The 27,191-nt window shown below is 42.2% G+C and overlaps 1 protein-coding gene across 1 annotated transcript; it reads left to right on the plus strand.

Annotated features, from left to right (window-relative positions):
- Window positions 1-6,555: 6,555 nt before the first annotated feature.
- tmem251 (transmembrane protein 251) lies at window positions 6,556-12,925 on the plus strand. Its single transcript, XM_060829355.1, has 2 exons — window positions 6,556-6,733; window positions 10,426-12,925. Exon 2 carries the CDS (start codon window positions 10,445-10,447, stop codon window positions 10,838-10,840), a length of 396 nt encoding a protein of 131 aa, XP_060685338.1. The 5' UTR covers window positions 6,556-6,733; window positions 10,426-10,444; the 3' UTR covers window positions 10,841-12,925.
- The last annotated feature ends 14,266 nt before the right edge of the window (window positions 12,926-27,191 follow it).

The following is a 27,191-nucleotide window of genomic DNA, read 5'->3' on the forward strand; positions in this document are numbered from 1 at the left end:
GGGGAGTTGAAATGTTGGGCCACAGGGCGGTGTGGTTGATTGATGCGGGTGTCCCAGAGATGTTCCCTAAAGCGCTCTGCTAGGAGGCGCCCAGTATCCTCAATGTAGAGAAGACCGCATTGGGAGCAACGGATACAATAAATGATATTGGTGGATGTGTGGAAGGCTCCTTTAGGGCCTTGGATGGAGGTGAGGGAGGAGGTGTGGGCGCAGGTTTTGCAATTCCTGCGGTGGCAGGGGAAGGTGCCAGGATGGGACCTCACCATCAAGCCAGCGGATAAAGGGGGTGCAGTGGTAGTCTGGCGCACTGACCTCTTCATCGCTGAAGCCAGACGCCAACTCGAGGACACCTCCTCCTACCACCCCCTTGACCATGACCCCACCTCCCCATCACCAAACTATCATCTCCCAGACCATACAGAACCTCATCACCTCAGGAGATCTCCCACTCACAGCTTCCAACCTCATAGTGCGGGAACCTCGCACTTCCCGGTTCTACCTCCTTTCCAAGATCCACAAGCCTGACCAGCCTGGCTGACCTATTGTCTCAGCATGCTCGTGCCCCACTGATTTCATTTCTACCTACCTCGACACTGTCCTATCCCCCCTAGTCCAGGAACTCCCCACCACCCACGCCCTCCACCTCCTCCAAGACTTCCGTTTACCCCACCCCCAACACCTCATCTTCACCATGGATATCCAATCCCTCTACGCCTCCATCCACCATAACCAAGGCCTCCAAACCCTCCGTTTCTCCCTCTCCTGACGTCCCCAACAGTACCCTTCCACCGACACTCACATTCATTTGGCCGAACTGGTCCTCACCCTTAACAATTTCTCCTTCAAATCCTCCCACTTCCTCCAGACCAAAGGGGTAGCCATGGGCACACGTATGAGCCCCAGCTATGCCTGTCTCTTTGTTGGCTACGTAGAACAGTCGATCTTCCATAATTACACCGGTGCCACTCCCCACCTCTTCCTCCGCTACATTGATGATTGCATTGGCGCCACTTCGTGTTCCCGCAAGGAAGTTGAGCAATTCATCAACTTCACCAACACATTCCACCCTGACCTTAAATTTACCTGGACCATCTCTGATGCCTCCCTCCCCTTCCTGGACCTCTCCATCTCCATTAATGACGACCGACTTGACACCGACATTTTTTACAAACTCATTTTTTGCTGACTCCCACAGCAATCTGGATTACACCTCTTCCCACCCTACCTCTTGCAAAAATGACATCCTGTATTCCCAATTCATCCGCCTCCTCCGTATCTGCTCCCAGGAGGACCAGTTCCACCATAGAACACATCAGATGGCCTCCTTCTTTAGAGACTGCAATTTCCCTTCCCACATGGTTAAAGATGCCCTCCAACACATCTCGTCCACATCCCGCACCTCCGCCCTCACATGCCACTCCTCCAACCGTAACAAGGACAGAATGCCCCTGGTGCTCACCTTCCACCCTACCAACCTTCGCATAAACCAAATCATCCGCCGACATTTCCGCCACCTCCAAAAAGACCCCACCACCAGGGATATATTTCCCTCCCCACCCCTTTCCGCTTCCGCAAAGACTGTTCCCTCCGTAACTACCTGGTCAGGTCCACGCCCCCCTACAACCCACCTTCCCATGCTGGCATCTTCCCCTGCCACCGCAGGAATTGCAAAACCTGCGCCAATACCTCCTCCTTCATCTTTATCCAAGGCCCCAAAGGAGCCTTCCACAGGCATCAAAGTTTTACCTGCACATCCACTAATATCATTTATTGTATCCGTTGCTCCCAATGCGGTCTCCTCTACATTGGGGAGACTGGACGCCTCCTAGCAGAGCGCTTTAGGGAACATCTCTGGGACACCCGCACCAATCAACCATACCACCCTGTGGCCTAACATTTCAACTCCCCCTCCCACTCAGCCAAGGACATGGAGGCCCTGGGTCTCCTTCACCACCGCTTCCTCACCACCAGACGCCTGGAGGAAGAACGCCTCATCTTCCGCCTGGGAACACTTCAACCCCAGGGCATCAATGTGGACTTCAACAGTTTCCTCATTTCCCCTTCCCCCACCTCACCCTAGTTCCAAACTTCCAGCTCAGCACTGTCCCCATGACTCGTCCTACCTGCCTATCTTCTTTTCCACCTATCCACTTCACCCTCCCCCCCCCCGACCTATCACCTTCATCCCCTCCCCCACTCACCTATTGTACTCTATGCTACTTTCTCCCCAACCCCACCATCCTCTCATTTATCTCTCCACCCTTCAGGCTCTCTGCCTGTATTCCTGATGAAGGGCTTTTGCCCGAAACATCGATTTTCCTGCTCCTCGGATGCTGCCTGAACTGCTGTGCTTTTCCAACACCACTCTAGTCTAGACTCTGGAATTCAATCCACATTGTCTTGTTTATCCAGTCTAGTAATACAAGCAGCATGCTACACTGTCTGAGTTCCACTCGTCCTGTCCTTATTGGATTCCATACACTTCTGTTACACCAGAGTGAAATCTTAGTCCTACATTACAAATCCCTCAGTGATTCATTTCATTTTCCCTCTACAACTATCTTCAGCTGCATGCAACAGCTCATGAACTTAATCATCTGACTCTCTTTTCCAATGCATCCCCTCTTTGAATGTTTTTCCAAAAAATGGCAGCAGCTGTGGTATCCAGCCATCACAGCCTAATTGACGAAACACTCCTCCCAGCACAATCCCCATCTTTATTGTCTCCTGAAAACCCATCTTTCCCATGGGGCTTGTGGCCATCTGAAGCACAGTGGAACATTGAGGTTAAAATTTTATAAAGCAAGTGTTAGCACAAAGCACCATTGAAGTGACACAATGCCAAAGCACAGCAGATTTCTGAGTATGTTTGCTGAAGGCTCAGCTGACACTTTATCCTGTCCTGAAAGAGCTGATTCCTGCTGGTGTGTGACTTCACAGGCACCAACATAAGCACAGCGTGTACCCATCCATCATGCATAAACCAAAAGTGCCAGCAAAGTATATGGAATGTGCGGGTGAGGGAACAAATTATAGCTAAAATAATTGTGCTCTCATCTGACATCCACAAACACAAGATTCCCAACAGGCAGTATATAATTTTCTCCCATTGACAGTGACATCAATTTTTGCATCCGATCTGGTGGCCCAGCTATGAATCAATTCTCAGCAAAGCTTGAATAACTCTCTATGCCTCTCTATTTCGTTTTATGGCCATGGTCAAGATTTACCTGCAAGTCTTTCAAAGATTAGATTAGATTCCCTTCAGAATGGAAAGAGGCCCTTTGGCCGGACAAGTCCACACTGACCCTCCAAAGAGTAATCCTCCCAGACCCATTCCCCTACCCTATATTTACCCCTGACTGATGCACCTAACAGTGATGAAGGGCTCTGGCCCGAAATGTCGAATTTCCTGTTCCTTGGATGCTGCCTAACCTGCTGTGCTTTAACCAGCAACACATTTTCAGCTCTGATGCACCTAACACTATGGGCAATTTAGCATGGCCAATTCGCCTGACCTGCACATCTTTGGATTGTGGGAGGAAACCCATGCAGACATGGGGAGAAGATTCCTGATGAAGGGCTTATGCTCGAAACGTCGAATTCTCTATTCCTGAGATGCTGCCTAACCTGCTGTGCTTTGACCAGCAACACATTTGCAGCGAGAATGTGCAAACTCCAAACAGACAGTTATCCAAGGCAGGAATCAAACCATGTTCCCTGGCGCTGTGAGGCAGCATACTAACCACTGAGTTACCATATCATCCCAAGATGAGTTTATACATTTCAATTGACTACTCATGGGTGATGCACCAATCAAGTAGAAAGAAATGATTACGTGTCAGTCTGTGAGAAGGAAGCAAAGTCAACCACACATTGGATTAAAATGAGTATGTCTCTAGTTAATTGTATTAACTTCACAGAAATATTTATTTCATCAGAGTGAGCTCCACAATCCAGATTGTACAGGACCTAAACAAATGTACGTGTGTATGCCTTATTGGAAGTTGTCACTGATTTGTTTTTGTATTCATTCATGGGATTTGGGCATCACTAGTTGGTATATCCTTAATTGTGCTGGGGAAGACAATAGTGAGCTGTCTTATTGAACTACTGCAGTCCTTGAGAGTTAGGGACACCCACAATGCTGTTAGGAAGAGAGTTCCAGAATTTGGACCTCCCAACAGTGAAGAAGCAGTGATTTGCTTCTAAGACAGGATGATGTGTGGCTTGGAAAGAAAGTTACTGCTGGTGACATTCCCAGTAATGAACAAAAGTGGGATTCCTGGATGATTTTTTTCCTCCTTAGCTCAAAAACACTAATAACTTGTTGCTCTCTTGGATGAGTTCAGATAACTCAGCACAAACTAGGGATTGAACCTATGACTTTTTGACTAAGTTTGATCTGGCTACTCACCAGATAGATATCTAAATATGTTATGGTATTCTAAACTACAGATAAGTTGGCGTTTGATAGCTTATGATGAAAAGTAACACTGTTAATGTGCTGAAACATTAAGTTAGAATAAATAGATTTCTACCATCTTACAATTGTTCCTTTTCTTCCACAAAGATCTGGTTGATAATTTTAAAATAGACATTGAAAGCTCCATTATCATCAAGTACAATGGGTACAATGATATGACAAGTAGTATCGTCCTTTGCTGGGAAGTATAGGACCTTTCACCTCTGATAGCTAGGTTGCATCATTAGCATTTTTATGGCAGGTTTCACAATCATATTTCAAAGAACTTTAGAATCAATCAAGTATTTGTGAATTTTAGCACACAAACTGACTGCTTCCACAAGCAGCAAGGGGATAAACAGATTATCTAAAAACCAGATAATTTTGTTGTGGTGTTGATTGAGGGCCAGGTCAGCAGAGGAAAACTCTTTTGCTCTTTGAGATAGTACCATGGCATTTTTACCTCCCACCTGAAAGGGCAGATGAGCTTTGACTTAAAATCCTATCTAAAGTATGGCTTCTCTGACAATGCAGCATTCCCTCAGTTTTCAATGAAGTGTCAACTTTGTATTTTCTGGTTACATCCTGGAGGTGGACTTTATAATTTACAACTTTCTGACTTAGAGGCTCGAGTCCTACTAATTAAGCCATAGCTGACATCAATGCAGGTTTATTTCTCATGGGGTTGACTGAATTTGAGGGAGAAGGAAATAAATATGCTATTCTCTTTGCTGATTCTACCAAAGAATAATAATTATCTTAACTGAGAAAATAACAAACTGTAATATTACACCCAACTTTAGACGGTGCAAAGTAAGTTGGATGGATAGCACGTTACTGTTGATAAAATTGAAGAAAGACAAACATTTCTCTTAACAAGATACCAGTAGACAGTAAGAATTGAAGAACAAGAATTATGGAAGCAAATTATTGCAGAGCCCAAAACCAAATAACAGTGAAAAATGCTGGAGAAACTCAGCAGGTCTGTCAGCATCTGCGGTACGGAAAAAGAATCAGAGTTAATGTTTTGAATTGATATGGCCCTTGAAGACACAAGGAAGAGTCATATTGGACTTGGAATATTAACTGTGTTTCTCTCTCCTCAGATGCTGCCAGACCTGCATGAGTTTCTCCAAACCTGCTTTCTGTTTACTCCTGTTCCAAATAAGTCTTTTATAGAAATCACAGAAACTTACAGTGTGGAAGCAGGCCATACCAGTCCTCCAAAAAACATCCCACCCAAGAATTTTACATTTCCCATGGCCAGTCTACCCAGCCGGCAAATCATTGTGACTGTGTGAAGAAATTGGAATACCTGTAGTATCTACACAGATAGTCACCCAAGGGTCAAACCTGGGTCCCTGGCGCTGTGAGACAGCAGTGCTAACCACTGAGCCACTGTGCTGCCTGGTCTGACACCACAAGGTTCAGACAACTTAATCAAGAGTAGAGTTGAGAAGTGTGGTGCTGGAAAAGCACAGCAGGTCAGGCAGCATTCCAGGAGCAGGACAGGTCAAGAGGGCAGTGCCTAGTTGGAGGATTGGATCCTGGATGAGGTGGGGGGGGGGAGGAGAATTGGAAACTTTTCAAATCGATGTTGATGCCATGTGGATGTATGGTCCCAAGGCGTAAGATGAGCCTTCCTCCTCAGTCATTGGATGGCTTGGACTTGGAGGAGGCCCAGGACTTGCATGCCCTTGGTGTAATGGCGGAGGGAGTTTAAGTGGTCGGCCATAGGGTGGCGAAGTTGTTGGGTGCATGTGTACCAGAGATGTTCCCTGAAACAGTCTGCAAGTTGGCATCTTGTCTCCCCGATGTAGAGGAGACCACATTGAGAGCAACTGACACAGTAGATGACGTGTTTGGATATGCAGGAAAATCCTTGAACAAATACTTTGGAGTCTTGGGCGGAGTTGTGGGCGCAGGTTTTATACCTCAAGGTAGCATTGAATTTGTGACTCAATTGCCTGGTCCCAGTGTGTGTCGAAGGAGGTGAAGTGAGGTCCTCCAGTCGCTAGAGGCGCGCTGGGGCTCACACGGGCCGCTGGTAGCCGAGGTCACCTCTTGTGCCCTGGTTTCCCCGGCAACAGCCCGGATAGAGTTGGTGAGGAGACGGAAGTGGGTCGATTTGTGACTCGTCAGCCGGCGGAGGCCGCGGAAACAGAGAGAACGGAAGCGATGGATTGAAGCAGGGAGGGGGACCGAGCGCCGCGGCGGCCCCTTCCCATCCTCTCCCCGGCCACGGCAGCGTTTCCTTTCCTGACAATGGTGAGTGTGGGTCAGGGGGCCCCGGGCCTCGGTCACTCCGTCAGCCCGTCGCCGAGCTGTCTCTCTTCATCAACCCCTCCCCTTCCCTCCGGGAAACCGCAGCCTCCTGTCGCCCTGGCTCTGGGGTGGCCATCTGCACCATCACCTGAGCCGACACTCCCCTAGGGACAGGCCTGCCCGGGGTAGGGTGCAGCCGCACTGTCGGAGGAGCCGGGGTTTTTTTTTGCATAAAACCTTCAACTGCTCTCTATCTCACGTGGTCGTTTAAAAATAAATCACCCCTCCCTGGTACTCTTGACAAATAAGAGCTACGGAGTTTTCCGCCGCGTTATGACTGACAACATTATTATAACATTAATAACAGCGCAGATTAACCGGCTGTTGCTGTGTGTGGGTCTCTTCCTGCCACGTTTTACTGCATTTGAACAGTGACTTAAGTTCGAAAGTGCCCAAAATTGACCAGGAATGATTTGCCTGACCGCGGACTATCCCAAAGTGTTTCATGAATGTCCGTCTGTCATTGTGTCAGGGCTGGCCTTAATAACAATTTTGCAACTACACGGGAAGATCTTGGGTTCACACAGCAGTGCTGTTCTGGGGCAGCGCTGCTTTGTCAGAGGACTGTACTTCTGAAACCTCAGCTGCTTGCTCACGTGGATGAAAGATCTTGTGATGTTCATACAAGCATAAGGAAATTATTGGGATTACCAACACTTGTCTCTGAATTACAGCACCAAAAGGGTAACATGAAATCATACCTGTTTACAACAGTACTCATTCGACGAAGAGCTGTTCAGAATGTTTCTATAAGATGTGATGAGTAACTCCATAAATAAATTTATTACCTAAATAAATTTGAACAATTTTATTGGATTGTAGTGTCCTTTGGGAAAGACCTTGGCTTTGTACTCTTCAGAACTTTTGCAAAAGAAATTCAACTTTCAATACTTCAACCTAAGTAGTTGCCTCGTTAACTTGTGTTTGTGTGACCATATGTGGTTTTAAGTTGGTGCTGAAGCAGTAAATTGCTACAATGCCATCTTTATGTGAAATCATTGGAGAGTGTATTGCCTGATTTATACCTGAAAGTGAACCTTCTAGAACACTTTGCATTTTCCTGCAGTGCCTATTTCTTTTAAGGGTTACTGCCTTGTTACCCTTTGATTATAGTTTGCTGTATTCCCTGGAATTTAGAAGAATGTGGCTTAATTGCAACATTTTGATGCCGTTTCCTAATTGGGGAATCTAGAACACAGGGTCTCAGGATAAAGGATCCATTATTTAGAACTGCAATGAGCAATAATTTCTTCACTGAGAGGATTGTGAATGCTCTGTTTCTGTGCATTTTCAATGGTATATTTTTCAACGCTAAAGGAATCGAAGGATAAGGAGCAAGTGCGGGAAAGTAGAGTTAAGATCGTATTTATTGGAGCATGCTCAAAGAAACAAACGCCCTACTCTGTCTTTATGCATGGAGCAAATCCCTTCCCACAAACAAATTGATTTCGAAATAGCTCGCTGTTGGAGTAACTGACTTTTATAGGTGTCTCAGCAAGCCATTGAGCTGGTGGCAATACATTTGTGGCCTGGTTGATGATTGAAAATTTACTGATTTTGTTGACTAGTGGATGAGCTGATAGTCCAGTTGTTGTAGTAATAATTCATCCTGTTAGCAATTATGATGTCTGCTTAAACTAGCATGTTCCAAAGCAAAATTGATCACATTGGTTCTTAAGTAAATTTTAAGGCAGTTTTAAATCTTGGTTTAAAGCCTGTTTTGCCATTTCTTTCCAGTAACACTAATCATTGAGTTGTCTAACACAAATATGTTGCTCCTGAGTAGGAATGGATGTACGTGAATATTAAATGTACATCAGATGAATTGTCTTAACAATCACATTTCTGAAATGATCAAGCACTTAACTGATGTAGGATAGCCTTATTTGGTTGGCTGAGATAGAAAAATGCTGTGTTGGAAAAAGAACTGATGAGTGATTAACATCAATTGTTATACTTCCTTTGGAGCCAGCATCTTTGTTTGAAAGGAAAGGAGTGAACATTGCAATCTATTTCAATATATATATATATGAGAGCACAGTTGTTCTCATTGCACTCATGCATTTGATAATGTGGCAAAGAAGTTTGTTGAATTCTGCTTCTACTTTGCACTGTGGAGCACATCTCAATCTTTTTAAAAGAAGATCTGGCAAGATCTTCAATATATTCAAGAATGCTTTCCAATTGCATAAAGGGGAACAATACATTGTTTGATAAGGGTAATTTGAAACAAAGGTACTCTTTTTGATAAAGCCCTTGATGGTTTCTTTCAGCTATATTTCCAGCAAGCTCTTGAACATTCCAGATGCTAGCATTCCAGACACTAACATTTGAAATGAATACAGAAGAATAGAAATTAGGAGCAGGAGTGGCACATTTGATCCTTTGATCCTATCCACCATTCACGAAGATCATGGCTTATCTAGTTGAGCTCTTATCATCACCTTTTTGCTTGCCACCATAACCCTATACTACCTTGTCTGTCAGAAATCTCTCATTCCACCTCGAAATAAATTTAATACCTCCACTAACTCCAGAGGAAGAAAATTTCTGTCCATGTACCTGCCCAAATGACTTTTAAATGTTGTAATTGTAACTGCCTCCACCACTTCCTCTGGCAGCTTGTTCCACATTCATGAAAAAGTTGCCCCTCAAGTCCCTTGTAAATCTTTCCCCTTTCACCTTCAGCCTGTGCTCTTTAGTTTTGGACTCCCCTATCCTGGGGCGTTTTAGACAGGCTTTCCTTTCTTCTCCAAGAATTGCCACACCACTGCAGTTGTGGTCCTTTTCCCCGCCCATCTACTTTATCCCTCTGCACTTGACCCATTCCTTCCCAGAGTATGATAAATTAATCTTATCCTGACTGTCCATGCACTAGCCTGCACTTTCAATGGGCCATCCTCCACCTCTAGCCTGATGTCCTCAAATACGTTCCTTCCTTCCTTCTGTTGTTTCAGTGCAAGGGAACCATAGACCTGGGTGTAATAGAGGCAATTACTTAGTCACCCTTAACATGGTCTTCTCCCACCACTCCCATGCACCTTTCCATCCAAGAGTAGGAGATATAGCATTTGTATTTTTATCACCCCAGAGTACACTGAAAGGGTCTCTCAGCAATGTGAACACGCTCTTGTGTGACTGCAAGTTGGATGAAGAATATCTTCCCCCACACTCAGAATCTGAATGGCCTCTCCCCAAGTCTGAATTGCTGGCATCTCAGCAGGTGTGGCCTTGAGTATTTTTTACATAAATACTTTCTGGAATTGCAGAAGAATATATGCCAAGTAGGAAGGAGATCACTAAGGCCAAAAACATATTTGCTTTTGAAAGCAGCGGGAATGATAACAAATGGAGGTGTTGGTTGAGGGGTCGCTGGAGAGATGATGGCTGAATGAGTAGGACAGTATTCAAACATTAGAGAGGCTGTAATGATCAACCCAGCTTCTTCTTTCAGTTGCTGACTGTGCATTTGAAAGTTCGTTCTTGTTTTAACACTGATAATCCTGTCGTCTTCAGTGGGAGAACTGCTAAAAGTCTCATGGTGGTAGGGCAAATCACAAGTCAATGATTCCCTTTTAGATTCGCTGAGATGTTCATTTATTGTAACCCATTTTTCTTCTTCTTTTATATTGCAGATAAAGTAGATTATGGAGAATGATGAACTTTCGCCAGCGAATGGGTTGGATTGGAGTAGGATTATATCTTCTAGCAAGTGCTGCAGCCATTTATTATGTATTTGAAATAAATGAAACTTACAACCAACTGGCTTTAGAGCATATTCAACGGAACTCTGAGGACCTGGGCAATGGAGCCTCTTGGACACAGACAGTAACAGCGCGCTTGTTTTCACTCCCATTCTGGCTGTGGGGTTTCCTGTTTCTGATTCCATACCTGCAAATCTTCTTATTCCTTTACTCATGTACACGAGCCAATCCCAAAACAGTTGGTTACTGTATTTTCCCAATCTACATGGCTGTTGTTTGCAATCGCCACCAAGCTTTTGTCAAAGCCTCCAATCAAATCAACAGATTGAAAATAATTGACACATGAATGGACCGATCACTTTAGGTTATGATAAGTTAACACCAAATCAAGTTTCAGAGCATGGATGCTTAGTGTGATGTAATCTGTAATGAAATGTCTGGCTGCACCAAATTTCATTACTGTGGTTTTAAAAATTATGTTATTTGGGATAGTACAAATCCTGCAGACATTGTTTGGATTTTGTTCATATTTACGAGTCCATCACCATGAATCACTCCAGTAACTCCATTCAGTGTGCACGTTTCAGGAATTTTCATTATTTTCCAATGGGAATTCTCAGCTCTTTAAGGCTATTTTGGTGGGAAGGGTTTTGTTTCATCCTGATGTTTTAAACCTATATTTTTGTCTTTTGCACTTCAGTTTTTAACTGTAACTTAAAACAAGGTACAGTAAATGTTTTTTTTCTACTTCTAGCAAAATGTTTATTTTGGTTAATTCAAACAACACTGATTACATTCACACCAATCATTTTTGGAAGTGGTGTGTTTTCAAAATGGCCTTGTGAATAAAGATTATTTGACCATCTACTAATGTCATTTCCTTTTTTGTTTGCACAAAACTTTAACCTGTGTTCACTTCAGTTCCCTTGCCTGTAGGAAGCAAAGGAAGATAATTCACTGTAAATTCATGTATTCTATTAATAAAGGGCTAACCCTATAACTAAAGTCATTTTAGATAAACCGAAAGAGCTGGTAATTTTTTTTTAAAAATTGTAAAATCATCAGGTTTTGAACAAAATATGTAACCTAGTTCACTAGCTGTTACAGGCCAATTGTATTTGGGTGATTAATGTATCAATGAGAGTCTTGATTATTGGCAATGTAGGGAAGGGATCACTTATTTTCCGTTTGGTTAATTTTTAAATATAAATTTAAACAGTACTGGACTCTACATTACGATCATGGTCGAACTAAGATTAATCTGTACTAAGTTAGGAGCTATTTATCATGGATTGTAAGTTGCTCAAAAATATTTGAAGGACAAACTGTATTTTAAATTACAATCATAAGTCCTTCACAAAAACACTGATGAACAAAAATCAGCTTATTGTCTGATGCAGACAAAGTATCAGTTGCAGATTGTAGTGAAAAGTGTACCGAATGATACTGCCTCTCTCAATGCTTTTCTACAAATTCTAATGCAAATTGTTTTTATATTTTTAGTGAAGAGCACTTCAGTGATCATACCACAAGGAAAGGTCTTTTTAAAAAAAGTAATTTTATATATATCTTGATTTGCAACTTATTAACTTATGCCTGGAAATTTCAGCTGCTTTTAGGATAAATTAAATTCCTTGCAACATTCATCTCACTTCCTGTTGTAACTTTATTATTGGAAATGGAAGAGAAAAAGACAACTGCCACAAACTTAACCTGACACAATTATATCAAATGTATGAAAGAAGCATGGCTGAGCCCAAATAGTGCTGAACAACCAAGATAGGACTAGCATGCATCTATTGTTGCCTCTTTGTCACTAGCCCCTCTCCTGCCTTCATTTGAATGTTGAAAACTACATTTTGGGAAATCACCTGTATTTGTTGCACAATTTGGCCAAATAGGGATTTATTTAAAGTGTCTAAGTTCCAAAGTGATTGATCATATATGCTTAGAAATACTTCTGTAACAATGTCATCAAGTGCTGCTCAAATGCTGATCTGACTGTATAAAATGAATAGCTGAGGAATGAAGGGTTGTTGATGTGAGCTGAGGCAGCTATTGCTTCGTTCTCTCCTACCTGGGGTACAAATTTGGAACGTTCATCCATCTGAACGGAAACAGCAGACGGTGGAGGGGATGTTTTTATTCATGTGTGGCTGATTGCACATAAAATTAATTTAATGGTGTTGCCATAAACTAATATTGTAATATGGAGCCAATAAGACAGCTGTGAATGTTTTGCTTTAAAAAAAGTTTATATTAAAGCCATTTAAGTGTTTTAAGACTTGTGCTAGTGTTTGGAACCCCAGCTTACATCCAGAATACAGATGCCTTTTATCTGATATGTAGACAATTGTAAGAAATATGGTGCTGGATTTGCTGCTGCTTCTATTGTTACAAACTTTTCTGCAAATAAAGTCTTGTATTTTAATGAGTGTGAACATTTTGTTTAAACCAGTTTAACAATATCAAGTATTATATAGACTCCAAAGTGTCTTGCTGTTTTCAATACCAGAGTGAAAATAATTCATTTCTAGGATTGTAAATTTGCATGTGCTAATGTCTCATGAGATGGGATTGGATCCAATCAAATCATCTTGCTGACTCTAAAGTTGTCCTGCCAAATTGTATTGTTCTGCCAAATTTAAAACTTTCAATATTTAGTTTCGGTCCCATAATTTTTGTGCATTCTAAATTCGATTTCCGCATCTGTGTATTTTACTGTTACCATAGTAAACCTCTATTGAATGCAATTCTTCAGCAAACTCCAAAGAAGCAAGGTTGGCAGTTATCATCACCACCTGATTTATAGGTGAGATTTATAAATGTGGCAAAGTATGACAATGCTTTTAATAACCTTACAATGCATCAAAGAGCCATGAACAGTATAAATGCCATATTATTTGACATTGTTAGGGTCAGGAGCTTTGTTATTGACTTTTGATCAAGTTAGCAAAGTCTGTATTTCACCTTTTTAAAATCTCATAATTGCCCAGTCAAATGGCTGGCACATGTAAACGTTGCAAATGGTCTAAATCTCCCAGCTTACAATTTGTCCATTGTAGATTTGTCCTGTAGTTTGGTTCTAAATGTTCGTTTGGACCTTTGTAAAAATAGTTCAACATAATCGAAACTAAGGAAGTATCATTCATTCCCTCAAAGATAACTTTTCAAGCCCTCTTAACTTTTGATTTGTATTTTGTATAATTTAATTCAAGAGTCTCCGTGTAGAAACAACAGGCTGCCAAGTAAAGTAGTTGTAATATAGGAGCTAAATCATCTCATTGTTATTTAATGTGGAGAACTGTGCAGGGAATAAAAATGTACTGAATTCCTAACAATTTGTGGGATCAGTTTTCTCTGTTTCTGTACCTTATGTGCATGTTAGCCATGCAAGTGAGTACAACTTCTCAATAATTTAACTAATATATGACATTTAATTTCCTTGTCTTTAATTCATGTGTAATTGTTTTACTTGAAACTGTTAGAAACTTAGAGATTGTTAATCCAATACACTTTCAATAGCAATAGTCTACCTCTTTTTAATACATTTTCATTTATTGAGTATATAGTAATTTCTGGCCTTGTATTTGATGTTTAAAAAGTTAAAAGTTTCTTGATCTTTTGGACACAGGTTTCTTTAGTATGGAAGCTAATGTTAAGAAGCATTTGTTTTTAACGTATTCTGAAAGAAAAGCATCCTGGTTCATTCAAGATACAAAAGAACCCTTAACTAGTCCGCTAAACTTCAAAGATATGATTTAAAAGTTATTTTGATTTGGGTAAGTCTACTGCTGACCACTGGGTATTTCAGATCAAACAATTCAATACATGCTCTGTGAAATTTGCTGATCTCAGGCATTTCAATAGTCAGAGCATTGACAATTGGTTCCAATGTGCCATCATATTGTACAGTTATTGCAAAGTGATTGTATATAGGTGTTGAGCAAAGATTCATGCTTGTGATTATCTCAGTGACTGAACAGCAAGAATGGCCATATTGACTTGGTATGGGACAGATGATTCAGGTTCATGGTATGAACAGAATAAATTTTATATTTACATGAAAGACTTGGTACTAAACTGTAAGTAGGAAAGGAAAGATGATTTTAACTTTTGCACGAATAGACTCAGCGGGTGATTAGTTTTATGGCTGACAACTACATTTTATTTTGTATGAACTCTCTACATCCCATGAAGTTTTTATTTTCCCAAGAGTGTTTACCTTTCCTGTCCATGACCTGGAGTAGAATTATCTTGTTTACAGTACAGTAACTAGACATCCAGGTCAATAGAAACTGAATCATGATAAACAATGTTTATGTTTATACATCTTCAATGTATAATTATCAATTCAATTATTGTCATATGATCCTTTTTGCTTTTGAAATACAATAAATATTGTTTTAGTACAGAATTGTTTTAAGTGGTTTTTGATGAGTTAAAAAGAAATTGAAGGTACATCAGTGATCCCTGGAGAAACAAACTTTAAAGCCTTGGCTTACTAATGAAAATAAAGTTTAGAAATTTCCAACAAGTAACATAATATGTAAACAGACCAAGCTGAGCTATCAAAATAGGAGGATGGAGAAATAGTTTCCTTAAAATATGAACTTTGTAACATATGTACAAAACATTTTAAAAGTGCAGTTATGATCCAAATTTAAAACTAATTGCGCACCTCAAGTGAAAAATTAATGTTGGAAGAGATTCAAGTTTATTTCAACCAAAACAGGCATCCTTGCTGCCACCTCTTCAAATGGTATTATAGCAGTCCAGAAAGTCACAATATAATCTTTCATTAGTTTCTAAATAATGGCAGATTTCCCACTGCTTGCCAAAGAAAGTATACTAAAAATATTTAAAATGTTCTGTTCTCTCTCTCTGATCTCCATCACCACCGATCATTTACTACTTCCCAACATTCCCACCCTTTTTGTCAGCACATATACCACCTTTACCTAGCTAAGAAGGGTTACTGGACCCAAAATGTTACCCCTACTTTCTCTTCACATTTGCTGCCAGACCTGCTGGGTTTATCCAGCAACTCTTTTTTTTGTCTAAAACACTGGAGTATATCTCTCCTTCTGGACACTAAAATGTTAGAGAAGCTGCAGAAAAGATTCACAACGATTATTCAAAGTTCAAAAGCTTCGCTTACATGAATAGGTTTGAGAAATGCATAATTCCCCTTGAAAAGATGTGGTCGAGATATTTAAAATCATTAGAAGTCTGAACAGGATAGAATGGGGAGAAACTGTTTCCATGGGTGGAAGAATCCAGAACCAGTGGATGCAGATTTAAAATGATTTAAAAATCCTCCATCAATGCTTGTTTTGACAGGAAGTTGGTTGGAGCTGTAATGCACTGCCTGACACAGAGGTGGCAGCAGGTTAATTTGGGGCCTGTAAAAGAGTTGAATAATTAACTAGTTAGCAAATGGGAAAAGTGAGGGGAAGCTATGCTGTACTTTCTCTTTGCTGCTGCAAAGACCTCCAATGCCCACACACCAGTCAGTTTGCTCAGATCCAGTAAGCAACTGTATAGTCATGTAGCTTGAAAGGAACGTTGAATGGGAGTGAATAAGTTGTACTAGGTGGATTGTTATTACATAGAGCCAAGACAGATATGGTGGGTTGAATGAGGACCACCTATGTTGCAATCATTCTGTGCTTCTAACAGATCATTTGACAACTTTGGTAAAAACAAGTCAAAACAACAGTTTGAAATGGGAGAAGAACAGGCAAAGGAAGCACATGGTGAGATCAGTGCAGGGGAGACCGAGAGAAAGAAACTGACACAGCTGTGAACCTGCATAGTTTACTGCCTTTGCTGTTTGAATTCATGTATCGCTGGACATTGGAGTGTGTCTGGGAAAATTAACACCATGAAATTCACAACTGATTGTGAAGGAACTGTTTGGGCGAAGTTCACAGCACAGAAGCAGGTAAGTGTATTGTTTTTAAGTGACCTACAGAAAGTCTGCAGTAGTGAATGGAGAGGGTTCTTTCTTGATTATATGTTTTGTGAGCTATGTCTCTTGATTAAACTTAAAACATAAGCCATAACTATTAATTTAACCCGGGGTAGTGTTTTGTGGAGGAACAAGATGGGTGTTATTTTCTGGGACTGTAGATTGTGAAGAAGCAAAATTGGCCTTTAGTAGAGTGATATGCGCTTCTTGTCAGATGTGGAGTTTAAGGGTTACTGCGGATTATATCTGCAATAAATGCTGTTGGTTGCGAATCTTATCAGATTGAATGGATCGGTTGGAGAGATGGTTAAAAGCAATGAGAAATTTGCAACAGCAACAGTGTGGGATGGATGACAATGAAAGGAAGGGGGGAAAGTCTCAGATAGAGTCACATAGATGGGTTAACTCCAGGAAAGGTAAGAGAGGTAGGCAGCTAGTGCAAGTTCCTTCTGTGGCTATACCCATTTCAAACAAGTATGCTGTTTTGGAAAATGTAGGGGGTGATAGATTCTCAGGGGAACATAGCACAAACAGCCAAGTTTATGGTATCGAGACTGGCTCTAATGCAATGAGGGGTACGTCGGGTTCCAAGAGATCAATTGTGTTAGGGGACTCTTCAGTCCGAGGTACAGACAGACGTTTCTGTGGCCAGCAGCAAAAATTCAGAATGGTGTGTTGCTTCACTGGTGCCAGGATCAAGGGTGTCTGAGAGGGTATAGAATATTCTCAAGGGGAAGAGAGGCCAGCAACAGGTCATTGTCCACATTGGAACCAACGACATAGGAAGGGAAAAGGTTGAGATTCTGAAGGGAGATTACAGCGAGTTAGGCAGAAATTTAAAAAGGAGGTCCTCGAGAATAGTCATATCTGGATTACACCCGGTGCTATGAGCTCGGGAAGGCAGGAATAGGAGGACAGAGCAGATGGATACATGGCTGAGGAGCTGGTGTATGGGAGAAGGATTCACATTTTTGAACCATTGGAATTTCTTTTGGGGTAGAAGTGACCTGTACAAGAAAGATTGTTTGCACCTGAATTGGAAGGGGACTAATATACTGGCAGGGAGATTTGTTAGAGCTGCTCGGGAGGATTTCAGCTCGTAAGGTTGGGGGAGTAGGAACCCACGGAGATACTGAGGAAAGAGATCAATCTGAGACTGGTACAGTTGAGAACAGAAGTGAGTCAAACAGTCAGGGCAGGCAGGGACAAGGTAGGATTAATAAATTAAACTGCATTTATTTCAATGCAAGGGGCATAAGAGGGAAGGCAGATGAACTCAGGGCATGGTTAGAAATGTGGGACTGGGATATCATAGCAATTACAGAAACATGGCTCAGCGTTTGGGCAGGACTGGCAGCTTAATGTTTCAGGATATAAATGCTACAGGAAGGATAGAAAGGGAGGCAAGAGAAGAGGGGCAATGGCATTTTTGATAAGGGATAGCATGACAACTGTGCTGAGGGAGAATATTCCTGGAAATACATTCAGGGAGGTTATTTGGGAGGAACTGAGAAATAAGAAAGGGATGATGACCTTATTGGGATTGTACTATAGACCCCAAATAGGCAGAGGGAAATTGAGAAACAAACTTGTAAGGAGATCTCAGCTATCTGTAAGAATAATACGGTGGTTTTTTGGTAGGGGATTTTAACTTTCCAAACTTAGACTGGGACTGCCATAGTGTTAAGGGTTTAGATGGAGAGGAATTTGTTAAGTGTATACAAGAAAATTTTCTGATTCAGTATGTGGATGTACCTACCAGAGAAGATGCAAAACTTGACTTACTCTGGGGAAATAAGGCAGAGCAGGTGGCTGAGGGGCCAGCGACCATAATTCTATATGATTTAAAATAGTGATGGAAAAGGATAGACCAGATCTAAAAGTTGAAGTTCTAAATTGGAGAAAGGCTAAGTTTGACGGTATTAGGCAAGAACTTTCAAAAGCTGATTGGGGCAGATGTTCGCAGGTAAAGGGACAGCTGGAAAATGGGAAGCCTTCCAAAATGAGATAACGAGAATGCAGAGAAATTATATTCCTATTACGGTGAAAGGAAAGGCTGGTAGGTGTAGGGAATGCTGTAAGACTAAAGAAATTGAGGATTTGCTTAAGAAGGAATCATATGTCAGGTACAGACAGGATAGATCGAGTGAATCCTTAGAGTATAAAGGCAGTAGGAATATACCTAAGAGGGAAATCAGGAGGGCAAAAAGGGGACATAAAGTAGCTTTGGCAAATAGAATTAAGGAGAATCCAAAGGGTTTTTACAAACACATTAAGGACAAAAGGATAACGAGGGAGAGAATAGGACCCCTCAAAGATCAGCAAGACGGCGTTGTGTGGAGCCACAGAAAATAGGGGAGATACTAAACGAGTATTTTGCATCAGTATTTACTGTGTAAAAGGAAATGGAAGATATAGAAAGTACCAAAATAGATAGTGACATCTTGCAAAATGTCCAGATTAAAGAGGAGGAAGTGCTGGATGTCTTGAAACGCATATTGGTGGATAAATCCCCAGGACCTGATCAGGTGTACCCTAGAATTCTGTGGGAAGCTAGAAAAGTGATCGCTGGACCCCTTGCTGCGATATTTGTATCAGTGATAGTCACAGGTGAGGTGCCAGAAGACTGGAGGTTTGCTAACATGGTGCCACTGTTTATAAAGGGTGGTAAGGACAAGCCAGGGACTATAGACCAGTGAGCCTGACGTCAGTGGTGGGCTAGTTGTTGGAGGGAATCCTGAGGGACAGGATGTACATATATTTGGAAAGGCAAGGACTGATTAGGGATAGTCAACATGGCTTTGTGCATGGGAAATCATGTCTCACAAACTTGATTGAGATTTTGAAGTAACAAAGAGGATTGAAGATGGCAGAACGGTAGATGTGATCTATATGGACTTCAGTAAAGCATTCGCCAAAAGTTCCCCATGGGAGACTGGTTAGCAAGGTTAGATCTCACAGAATAAAGGGAGAATTAGCCATTTGGATACAGAACTGGCTCAAAGGTAGAAGACAGAGGGTGGTGGTGGAGGGTTGTTTTTCAGATTGGAGGCCAGTGACCAGTGGAGTGCCACAAGGATCGGTGCTGGGTCCTCTACTTTTTGTCATTTACATAAATGATTTGGATGCAAACATAAGAGGTACAGTTAGTAAGTTTGCAGATGACACCAAAATTGGAGGTGTAGTGAACAGCAAAGAAGGTTACCTCTGATTACCTCTGGATCTTGACCAGATGGGCCAATGGGTTGAGAAGTGACAGATGGAGTTTAATTCAGATAAATGCGAGGTGCTGCATTCTGAGAAAGCAAATCTTAGCAGGACTTATACATTCAATGGTATGTTCCTAGGGAGTATTGCTGAACAAAGAGACCTTGGAGTGCAGGGTCATAGTTCCTTGAAAATGGAGTCGCAAGTAGATAAGCTAGTGAAGAAGGCATTTGGTAAGCTTTCCTTTATTGGTCAGAGAATTGAGTACAGGAATTGGTGCTGTACAGGACATTGGTTAGGCTACTGTTGGAATATTGCGTGCAATTCTGGTCTCCTTCCTATCAGAAAGATGTTGCGAACTTGAAAGGGTTCAGAAAAGATTTACAAGGATGTTGACAGAGTTGGACAATTTGAACTATGGGGAGAGGCTGAACAGGCTGGGGCTGGTTTCCCTGGAGTGTTGGAGGCTGAGCGGTGACCTTATCGAGGTTTACAAAATTATGAGGGGCATAGAACATAGAACATAGAAAGATACAGCGCAGTACAGGCCCTTCGGCCCTCGATGTTGCGCCGACCGAATCCTACCTAACCTACACTAGCCCAATAACTTCCAAATGCCTATCCAATGCCCGCTTAAATGACCATAAAGAAGGAGAGTTCACCACTGCTACTGGCAGGGCATTCCATGAACTCACAACCCGCTGTGTAAAGAATCTACCCCTAACATCTGTCCTATACCTACCACCCCTTAATTTAAAGCTGTGTCCCCTAGTAACACCTGACTCCATTAGCGGTAAAAGGTTCTCAGTGTCGACCCTATCTAAACCCCTAATCATCTTATACACCTCTATCAAATCTCCCCTAAACCTTCTCTTCTCCAATGAGAACAGTCCCAAGTGCCTCAGCCTTTCCTCATAAGATTTTCCTACCATTCCAGGCAACATCCTGGTAAACCTCCTCTGCACTCGTTCCAATGCCTCCACATCCTTCCTATAGTATGGCGACCAAAACTGCACACAATACTCCAGATGAGGCCGCACCAGAGTCTTATACAGTTGCAACATGACCTCAGGACTCCGGAACTCAATTCCTCTACCAATAAAGCCCAGTACACCATATGCCTTCCTCACAGCACTATTTACCTGGGTGGCAACTTTCAGAGATCTGTGTACATGGACACCAAGATCCCTCTGCTCATCCACACTACCAAGTAGCCTACCATTAGCCCAGTAATCCATCCTCTTGTTACTCCTACCAAAGTGAATGACTTCACACTTAGCTACATTGAATTCCATTTGCCACCTTTCTGCCCAGCTCTGCAACTTATCTATATCCCGCTGTAACCTACCACTTCCTTCCTCACTATCCACAACTCCACCGACTTTTGTGTCATCCGCAAACTTGCTTACCCAGCTTTCAAGCCCTTCCTCTAGATCATTTATAAAGATAACAAAAAGCAATGGTCCCAAAACAGATCCTTGTGGTACACCGCTAGTAACTGCACTCCAAGATGAACATAGTCCATCAACTACTACCCTCTGTCTCCTTCCAGCCAGCCAATTCCTAATCCAAACCTCTAATGTATCCTCAATGCCATACATCCGTAGTTTTAGCATTAGCCTACCATGGGCATGAATAGGATAAATAGACAAAGTCTTTTCCCTGGGGTGGAGAAGTCCAGAACTAGAGGGCATAGGTTTAGGGTGAGAGGAGAAAGATATTAAAGGGACCCAAGGTGCAACTTTTTCATGGAGAGGGTGGGATGTGTATGGAATGAGCTGCCAGAGGAAGTGGTGGAGGCTGGTACAATTGTGACATTTAAGAGGCATTTGGATGGGTATATGAATCGGAAGGATTTGGAGGGATATGCGCAGAGTGCTGGCAGGTGGGACTAGATTGGGTTGAGATATCTGGTTGGCATGGACGTATTGGACCGAAGGGTCTGTTTCCATGCTAGAGACCTCAATGACTCTATGAACAGAGCATCAACAAATGGCAATATTATTGTGAGTTAGTGTTACGGTTGCAGTAAGGTATATGATTCATACATATTTTAAATGTAATTTACTTGAATTGAACATGAATTTGAACTTGTGGCTTGCTGGCTGATGTGTGCCTGAAGGAGTTTCACGATTAACTTGTTACTAATTGTATAGACATGGTGATTTATTTTAAAACTACGTGACAGGAGGGAGATTAATGCAATTTTTTTTTACATTGTTCACTCAAACTCTCCCAAAGTAACATTCAGATTGATGATTCTGGATTTTTTTTTGAAGCTTAGGGAAAACACCCATAACTTTGTATTTGTTATTTTGGTTTGTTTAGGGCAGTTCTGCACATAGTAATTAGCAAAACCGGATGTGTAAAGCAATTGCTTACACGCAAGGGAGAAGATTGCTTTGAATTGTTAAAGAAGTTAACTCATTGTGAGGAATTTAGTTGATAAATTCTAGACCAGAAGTGTTTGGTTAAAACCCTAGAAGAGGTCACAACACAGGTGAGAAAGTTTAAGTTTGGTTATAAAATGAACAAGGAAGAGGCCATCAGATTTTCATGAATGGGAACTGAAGTCACAGCAAACTCAAATCTAATGTGGGACAGAGCATTTTCACTGGTGTTTGAGTACTGTAGTGGATGCTGTTGGGATTAATGAGATTGTATTTTCTATTCAAAACCTTTAATTATGTTATATGGACACAGTTTGGTTTATTCCAGTTCAGTTTTACATGCAATAAACTTGTTTTATTGTTAAACCAAATCCATAACATTGCATGCTTATGCATTGCAGCGAGAGCTCACCTTGTTAAAAACACAAACAGTATGAATTATCAAGCCCAATTTCAGTTTGGCATCTGACAAGTCTAGTAATAATTCCAGCTGGGATCATATTATAGTTATATTATGCAATTACTCAATCTTTTCAGAACCACACCTTTATTGAAAAAGGTTTTTATTTTTCACAAAATTATAAAAAGTACAAAGGTCTTATTAACAATAAACTACCTCCTACTCTACAAACCAAATCAAGACCATCAAAAAAGGTATGGAACAATCTTTCCAAGTTACAACTCGATAAATAGTTGAACTTAGCAAATTAGTTTAAATTAGCTTACCTTATACTGAACTGACCTAACTTTGACTCAATCTAACTTGATAGGACTAAGTTAAATTAACTCAACTCATTAAATGAAATTACACCACTTGGCGCATCCCCACCAAAGCTCCCATCCAAGGGAGTGTTAGCCATTATACCTGTATTTATTCAAGCTTCTCCCGCAAAGGCCCCCGGACTGCCAAATAGAGTCTGGTCAAAAAGGCCTGGTCAATGTGGCTAACAAATGCATGCCTATGTAATTTAGAAAGGGAGTTACAGAATAGTTCTGTTTTCTGGTGCACCACATTCTAAGAAAACCCAGAGGAACGTGCTCCAACACTCGTCTACGCCACCCCATAAGAACTGTTGGGTGGGTGGGGGGGGGGGGGGTGTTCAGAGGTCCAGCTCATTAAAATGTTCTTCCTTGCACAATACTTAAGAGTATTGAATAATCTCTTCCCATGCTCATAATGAGGGCAGCTTAGGCAGTCCCAAAAGAAGGAATACCAGATCCACCCTAACTTCAATTCCCAGAATCTCCTCCACCTTGTTCACTATGGCATCCCAGTACCTGTAGATCTTATGATACAACCACAATGTGTCAGGGTGCCAGTGCTTGTTTTACATTGCGGGAACTGTGGAGATGCTCCTTGAATTTTGCAAATCGCTCCGGAGCCATGTGGGCTCTGTAGAGAATCTTCAATTGCATATCGAGATTTTCTTCACATTTTCCCATATATCCTCCCATGTTTCAGATGAAATTTCTATCCCTAGTTCTTGACTCCAGACTCCATAGAGTCTTTTCATATCCTCAAAAGGTGCCCCTTCTCTGTGAATGATATAGAGCACTGACTAAGAGTGTGCCCTCACACCAGAACACTCTGCTTTCCAGGTCAGACTTGTAGGGCTGAATTAAATGCGTGATCCTGTATATAATCCCTAATCTGAAACAATGGAAAAGGTTCCCACTGGGTAGCCCACATTTGTGACTTAACTGGTCACAAGACATCAAGACCTCTCCCTCAAATAGGTCTCACAAACAGGAGATTTTCTTGACTTCCCAAGTCTTAAAGCCAGAATCCACTGACCCTGGCCTGAATCCTGGGGCTCCAACCAAAGGGGTAAACGGCAAAAGTCTTATGCAGGTTACCCTAGCCCTGCTGCATCATCCCCCATGCTTTAACTGTGTTTATAATACTCAGGCGTTGACAATGCTCAGCAACAGATTTCATCTTATCCATAAGCAGCAGGCTGAGGAGGGGACATCTTGTCTGGGAGACCTTGCTGTGGAGTCATATCGATCTCAAGTCCTTCCGCACCCTGTCACTCACATAGGACAATAAGGCGTTTATTTGGTATTGCTTAAAATCTGGGAGATCTACCTCCCCATACCCTATGGGAGTTGCAAGTTGGTGAATTTAATAAGAGGGCACCTACAACACCAAATAAAAGATCCAAGGCAGCCACTGAGTCTCCGCAGCACTTCTCTGGGCAATAGCTGTGGAAGCATTCTCAAGAGGTAGAGTAGCCGAGGAAGAACATTCATTTTGATCAGTGCTGTCCGGCCTAACCATGATATTGGCAACCCCTCCCAATGCTAACGATCTTGTTTTATCCTTTCAAACAATCGCACAAAGTTAGCCCTATACAGCTGGTGGAAAGCGGGAGTGCTAAAAATACCCAAATAACTTTTTGTGACCGCCGGAAAGGGAATGGTGTTCTGTGCTCCAGATCAGGTCCTCCCAGCAAGCCCCCCCACAGGCCTGGTTTACGATTTTGTAAAACATGCTGAATACTCTTGTATTAACTGGGGCATAGACTTTTCTGGATTAGCCAGAAAGAGGAGAACATCAGCGTGAAGAGTAATTTTGTGCTCTCCCATTCCTACATTTGGGGCAACTATTTCAGAGTCCTTGCCAGTAGCCTCCGGCAGTGGTTTGATTACTAAGATGAATAGCAGCGGCGAGAGAGGAAACCCTGGTTGCTGCCACGCTCAATGCCAAAGTTATCTAATTTTACGCTGGTCATGAGGACCGCTGCCATAGGGTCGTTATACAACGCTGCCACCAACCTAGCAAAAGCCCACCCAAGGCCAAAACATTCCAGGATGCCAAAAGATATGGCCACTCCACCCAATCAGATGACTTTTCCGCGTTCAAGGAGACCAAGCCCGGAATTGACCTCTGCTGATATACATGTACAACATTCAACACTCTCCTGCTATCATTGAAAGAGTTACCATCCTTAATAAAGCCTGTCTGGCCTTCCTTTATGATGGTGGGCAATACTTTCTCCAATCTCAAAGCTAGCGTTTTAGACAAGACTTTAAAATCTATGTTCAGTAGTGAGATAGGCCTATACGAGGCACACAGTCTTCAGTATTCCCATCTGTTTAGAATAAGGGGGATATTGGCCTCCCAAAGAGGGCGGAAGGCAGTCCTGGCTGAATAAACAATTGGCTCGGCCAACGTGTTTGTGAATTCCTTATAGAACTCATTTGGGAACCTGTCTGGGCCAGCTGCTTTGCCACTTTGGAACTGCCTTACTGCCTCTTGTATTGTTAAGGATGCATTCAAAAGAGAGAATGTTCTGCATATATACCTGGGAGGTCCAGATTCTAAAAAAAAGGATTCCATCCTTGCTACTCCATCCTCACAACCCTCCAATCCTCTGGGAAAAAATTTCTAAATGTAATATTAACCTTTTTAGACTCCAGTGATAGGGAGAGAACTGGTACTAACAGACACAATGGACCGTGGGGTACATTTCTTCCTGGCCAAATATATCTGGCTTATTACTGTATTCAAATAAGGAAACCTGTCACTTCGCCACCTGGGTAAGTACTGAATTCAGAGCAGCCCAGAGAGCTGTGACATGATGCAATTTAGTCACGGATGGTCTGTCATAATATGCCAACTCAGTTGCCTTCAACCGGGCCTCAACCATACATTGCTGTTCTCCACTCTGGCTCTTCCTGGTTGCTGAATATGAAATAATTAAACCCCTTAAGTAAAATTCCCAAAGCATTGATTCATTACAGGCAGTGAAGTACTCTACAAATTTTCGATCCTTCAAAAGAAATGAACTTATGCGCCAATATCTATTTCACTACCTCTGATCTTAACATTTAAGTACATTGCCGCATGGTCCGATATGACAATGCTCCCACTCCTGCAGGATAACACCTAATCCAGACAGATCAATGGAACAAAGAACGTATCAATTCTTGTGTGGCACTTGGGCGGTTGGAGTAAAAGATAAAATGTCGATCATTAGGGTGGTGACACCGCCACACATTAACCAACGCCAATGCCTCACATAAGTCCACCAACTGTCTGGACTGCAGCGAGATACCAGAGAGACCCCTTGGCATCCTGTTCACCTCAGGGTCCACGAGAACAGTTAAAGTCTCCTCCTATAATCATATGGTGTACCCCAGGAGCCATCAATTTAGAGAATGTGTCAATTAAGTATTTAAGAGGGTGCACCAGAGGACAATAGACATTCAGGATGCCATATTCTTTCTAGTGTACCAAGGCCTTAAGGATGATGAACCACCCATGTTGGCCTTAATTTGGTCTATTATCTGAAATGGGAGGTTCTTCTGCATTAGTATGGCCACTGCTCTGCTTCTGGAATTAAAAGAGGAAAAGAATACCCCACCAGACCCTCCCTGCTATAATTTCAAATGTTCCTGGTCACTGAGGTGTATCTCTGAGGTTTGAGAGCACCTTCTTTCTTTTGATCGGAGACTGACCCCCTTTTAATGTTCCAGTGCACCATCAAAATGAACCACTAGCCATGACAATGCAAAAAAAAAAGGAAAAAGAGAAAAGGGAATCTTATATGCAAGCAATGCCCAACATACAAAACCAACAACTAAGAGAGCAAAGGATATACCATTGTCCATTACTTTTTCTGACCCAGACCACCTCTTTCCAAGAGTCTAGGAAATCCCTTGCTTTGTCTGCTGAGTCAAAGTTGTAAGCATACCCTCCATGGCTGAAGCGTAGTACTGCCAGGTACTCAGAGTATTGGATATTCAAGTCTCCCAACCTCTTCCTGACTTCATCAAAAGATTTTCTCTTCTTAATTATAGCCCCAGAGAAAAGTATTGAGAAGACACTTTTTGACTCCTTGTAAACCAGGGCCTCCCGACCTTCTGGAGGCTTCCATCATCATCTGCTTCTCCTTGTAATACTGGAGTCGCACTAGGACCAGGGAGGAGCATTGATCCAACCCAGACCACGCATCGCGATCTGGTGGGCCCATTCTACATGCACACTGCCCGACTCAACTCCTAGCCCCAGGAACTGCGGGAGCCCACTGCACCAGGAAGCTGACCAGGCCCTCACCTTCTTCACATTCCGGGAGCCAGACTAACTGTAACCTCTAATCTCAAGGTCGCAGACCTGGTCC

The sequence above is a fragment of the Hemiscyllium ocellatum genome, chromosome 8 (genome assembly GCF_020745735.1).
Source record: "Hemiscyllium ocellatum isolate sHemOce1 chromosome 8, sHemOce1.pat.X.cur, whole genome shotgun sequence".
NCBI lineage: Eukaryota > Metazoa > Chordata > Chondrichthyes > Orectolobiformes > Hemiscylliidae > Hemiscyllium > Hemiscyllium ocellatum.

Excerpts from the sequence above, each read along its gene's own strand:
- tmem251 (XM_060829355.1), top strand. The coding sequence starts at position 10,445 with ATGATGAACTTTCGCCAGCGAATGGGTTGGATTGGAGTAGGATTATAT.